Source organism: Hordeum vulgare, chromosome 6H, assembly GCF_904849725.1.
Source record: "Hordeum vulgare subsp. vulgare chromosome 6H, MorexV3_pseudomolecules_assembly, whole genome shotgun sequence".
In the NCBI taxonomy this organism is placed as follows: domain Eukaryota; kingdom Viridiplantae; phylum Streptophyta; class Magnoliopsida; order Poales; family Poaceae; genus Hordeum; species Hordeum vulgare.
Window position 1 is genome coordinate 462,131,644 of NC_058523.1, and position 4,396 is coordinate 462,136,039.

General features: G+C 53.7%; 1 protein-coding gene across 1 annotated transcript; it reads left to right on the forward strand.

Moving 5' to 3' along the window:
- Positions 1-2,297: 2,297 nt before the first annotated feature.
- LOC123401982 (protein MODIFYING WALL LIGNIN-1) lies at positions 2,298-3,993 on the forward strand. The gene is made up of 3 exons (XM_045095846.1): positions 2,298-2,928; positions 3,012-3,223; positions 3,358-3,993. The coding sequence occupies exons 1-3, from the start codon at positions 2,815-2,817 to the stop codon at positions 3,665-3,667; spliced, it is 636 nt and encodes a 211-aa protein (XP_044951781.1). The 5' UTR covers positions 2,298-2,814; the 3' UTR covers positions 3,668-3,993.
- The last annotated feature ends 403 nt before the right edge of the window (positions 3,994-4,396 follow it).

The following is a 4,396-nucleotide window of genomic DNA, read 5'->3' on the forward strand; positions in this document are numbered from 1 at the left end:
CTCCTCAAGGATAGGTTATGGTGTAATGATCGTCTACAAAGAAGAGGATGGACAAACAACTATTTTTGCCATATGTGCCTGAGAAACCTTGAGTCATCAGTGCACTTGTTCTGGCAATGCCCGATAGCAATATCAGTGTGGTCGCAGGCAGCATCGTATGTCGGTTGCAGCTCTCTCCGCCCAAGAAAATGGTCTTGCAACAATAAGTCAGCAGCTATCATATCCAAAATGATAAGCAATGCACCGGCAGAGGACAGCAAGGCGATCAAAACAATGGTCATCCTAATTCTTGCTGAGATTTGGAAGGAGAGAAACGAATGCACCTTCAGAAACAAGAAGGGGCAAGCCCAAGACATAAAGGAGGAAATCAACAGAACACTTAGGCTGTGGCGCGACGCAGGCGCAGTCCAATTGGAGCACCCCTTTGGGGAACCACCATGAGAGATTCCTAGCTACCCCATCCCACTTTTTTTGTTGTTCTTCCTCTTACATCCTTGATCCATTGATCACCCCCACCCTTTGATGTATTTCTTCTCCATGTGCTTCCTGCTATTTTAATTCAAGCCGGCCATCGCCGGATCTTTAAAAAAAATGCTCTCACACTCGGACCCATCCGTGGAGTCCTCGTAAAGGCAAACGAAGAGATCGAGGGCAGACTCATCGGGCTCGAGGGTAAACACCTGCCGAGCCGCGACCTGGAGGGCCATCGCATGCTTGACCTAGCGCTGGGGCTGCAAGCGCCCACAACACTTGCAACGATGGCCAGCGGGTAGGAGGGGAGCCAACCGATACGGAACCGAGGGCTGATGAAGAAGGACTTCGTAGGACGATGCACGGAAATGCGCCGTGTCGCACACACGCGGCGACTCCACGTCGAGCGCAACTTCGTGAAGCCATGCTGAATTATTGGCGATGAAGCTAAGAGCTCCAAATCGGATCTCACCGCCAAGGATCAAGGTGATGACGAAAATTCCACATGCATCGGATATTTGCTAGACGTGCAACCCCACGATGGGCGCCAATCGTCGAGGCAATGAACCTGATAATGAGTACTAGGGGTACAAACAAGGGGCGGAGCCTTGCTACGACACAAGTGTATCACTCGGTTTTAGTTTGTTCAGACCCCTCTCAAAGAGGTAATAGCCGTACGTCTCGTGCTTGGAAGCTTGTGTTTTCTCTTAGAGTATGTTATTACAATGGATGTTGAACCCTTGACAAGGAGTAAGGGAAGACTTATATAGAGTGAACTGTTCCCAGTGAGCCGTTACAAAAGAAATGAAGGAGTATAAAAACAATTGTTACTGGTAGCAGTATCTACAACTACACTTGAAGCTCAACATTAAGTCTCTCGAACGCTGCATCTCCCACATCGTCTCTTCACCTTCCACGTCCGAGTGCGGTGAACGAGGCCGATTGGTGGTTCCACATCCGAATGAAGGAATCATGTCTAAGTGAATAGACCGTATCCGAGTGGACATCTGAGAGTGGATGTTCGGATGCGCCTATGGTCCGGAGGCCTCTCAATGACGGTTTGGGGTCGTAGACGGACCCTAGATGTCAGGTCCATGACCCTACCTTTAGTATGACCCTATCTTTAGTATGTGACCCCATCACCTACCGTCGGGGTCATCACCTACCGTCGGGGTCGATGGCGGTAGGAATGCATGTCTTACCATGAAAAAAAAATAGTATCAAACCTAGTGTATGTATGCACCTACCGTCAGACAGTTGAACGATAACGTTGCACATGTTATCGTTAATTTATTTGATGGTAGAAATGTACTGCGCTGACATGAACAAGTTTTCTATCGTCAAGATTCTTTACTGTAGGGAGTTATACCCTATTGTTATATACCGAAATGTTTATAAACCGGGTCAGGCCCGGCTAAAAAGATCAAAACCCCAAATTTACCACCGCGGTGGCTTGCTACCTTCCTCCTCGGCCGCGTCAGTCGGCACGGGACCCCAAGAGAATAATCGTCCAACCTGCGTCACCGGGAAAAGATCCTTCCCCTGCTGCGCCCGCCACTCGGCGTCCCCGTCGCCGCGGGCTGCCTCGCTGCGAACGCGAAGGCAGAGCAGCGGAGTCGATAGTCGCGCGGCACGACACCGAAGGAAGAGGATTCCTCTGGACCCCGTCCTCCTGTCCCGGGGGCCTTTCTCTAGATTTCCACCTTTCGCCTTTTGGATCCTTCGCACGCACAAGCACCGGTCATAATAAGCAGCTCGTATTTTACCCGGCCATTTGGGTGGCGTGACCACGACACGACTGGTTAGCATGCATGCATGTAAACAACCGCAAGTTGGCTGTGGGCGTAGGGCGATTAGGACAAGCCACTACTACGGTGCGTGCGTGTGTGTGTGTGTATGATTCGTTCCGTGCAGGCTTCGGCTTTCCTAGCTCTCACCTCCCCCAAGCAAGCAAGCAACCGCCTTATCCGGCTTTGACCAAGCCGTTCGCCGCCGGGTGAGTTCGTCCGCCCATCAAGATGGGGCCGGAGCCTCCTCTCCTGCCAATTCCGTCATCGTCGTCGTCCCCTTCCTAGCCAGCACGCGGCCACAAAGCTTTACCTAGTAGGCAGCGGTCCATACGGGTGGACGAATCCATGCGGTTTTCAACGGTTTGTTTAGCCCCCGGTCTCCCACCTCCGCCTCTGCTTCCATCGTCTCCCGCCGCCACCAACCGTGTCTGATTGGTCGTTGGTCGCATAATTCGCCAGTATATATGTAGCGAATCATTGTGTCTGAATTCCCGCAAGGGACAGCGAGGTAGCAGTTCGGGTTTCAGCTCGAGCTCGAGCTCGTCCCGTGGTGATGGAGAAGGGGGTCAGAGGGATGTCCTGCCGGGCCGCGGTCTGCGGCATCGTCGTCCTGCTCTGTGCCACCGCCTTCTCATGCTCCCTCGCCGCCGAGTTCCACAGAGTCAAGGTCAGCCTCCTGCTCCTGCTCTCTTTGTTGCGCTCGTCGTGTTGCAATTGGCGAGATCGGATCTGATTCGGTTGCTCGATCAGGAGAAGGACTTGAAGCTCGACGGCAGCCTCTGCTCCTTGCCCAAGAGCTCCGCCTTCGAATTGGGCGTCGCGGCCATCGCCTTCCTCTCCGTCGCGCAGCTCGTCGGCACCACCGCGGCGGCGACCTCCATGTGCGCCTCCAGCTCCAAGCCCAACAAGTCAGTCGCCGGCGGAGGCCGCGTCGCGCCCGTCGCACTCCTGGCCCTCTCATGGTACGCGCACTTATACGGTATAACATGACCATGGTGGCGACATAAATACGCGCGAAAGCACCACGCTAGAATTATGTGTGGCCGAGGCCGAACAAATTCGCTGACGAGAGGGTGGCGTGCGTGCGTGCGTGCAGGGTGTGCTTCGCGCTGGCCGTGATCCTGCTGGCGACCGCGGCGAGCATGAACAGCGGGCAGCGGTACGGCCGGGGGTGGATGGACGGCGACTGCTACGTCGCCAGGAACGGCGTGTTCGGCGGCGCCGCCGCGCTGGTCGTCGTCACGGCGCTCCTCATCCTCGGCCTCACCTTCGCCACCAAATCCGCGGCGGCAGGCTCGAGCACGACGTCGTGCGCCAGAGGAGACGCCGCCTGCACAACTACCATCCGTGTCGACGCGGCAACAGGCGCGGGCGCGGAACGGCCGGGCGGGCGATCCAAGCAATGATCGACCGGACACGAGGGTGGGGCGGGCCAACCGGTGAAGGGATCGTTGGCACGCTTCGCTGTTCGTCCCGGAAAGGCCAAGCCGAGTGGAGCCATCTTCTTCTTCTCTTTTCTGCTCTCGGGTGGGGCATCTTGGTAGGCTGGCAAAGCAGAGAAAGGCGATCTCGGGAGTACTACCGGTGGATAGGATGGGAGGGACACAGAGTCACAGACACAGTACATAGAATTACTGACACATTTACTGACATGGCCGTGCAAATTGTAAATGACATTACGGAGCTGGTAACAAGGAAAGATCCTCAAGGATCGTACAGAAAATAGCAGAAATTACACGGGTTTGTGTTCTGCTGCCATTTTGAACACCAACAACAACTCTAAACCCAAACCAACGCGTTCTTTGTCTGTTTGAATTGGCTTGTCCGTCTCTTTTTGCAATTTGATTGATAGCGCGTTCAATGCGATAGTCGGGTTCCGTGCTTCGAAGATCCAAAAAGTTTTGAGCTGTGGGTGCGCAAGCTCCACGACCTTACTCTACAACGCTGCCTCACAGCGACGCTCCGGCGTGATCGAGCTAGGGAAGAGGGACGGTGTGTTCGAAATCTATCCTAGAGCTAATAATAAATTAGTTATTACTATATTTTTTATTCATGATAATCGTTTATTATCCATGCTATAATTGTATTGATTGGAAACACAAATACATGTGTGGATACATAGACAAAACACTTTT

What these genes read in the sequence shown, in the direction of transcription:
- LOC123401982 (XM_045095846.1), top strand. Translation starts at nt 2,815, where the DNA reads ATGGAGAAGGGGGTCAGAGGGATGTCCTGCCGGGCCGCGGTCTGCGGC. An exon ending in CCGAGTTCCACAGAGTCAAG is followed by an intron (nt 2,929 to 3,011) that starts GTCAGCCTCCTG and finishes TTGCTCGATCAG; the next exon opens with GAGAAGGACTTGAAGCTCGA. An exon ending in GCACTCCTGGCCCTCTCATG is followed by an intron (nt 3,224 to 3,357) that starts GTACGCGCACTT and finishes GCGTGCGTGCAG; the next exon opens with GGTGTGCTTCGCGCTGGCCG.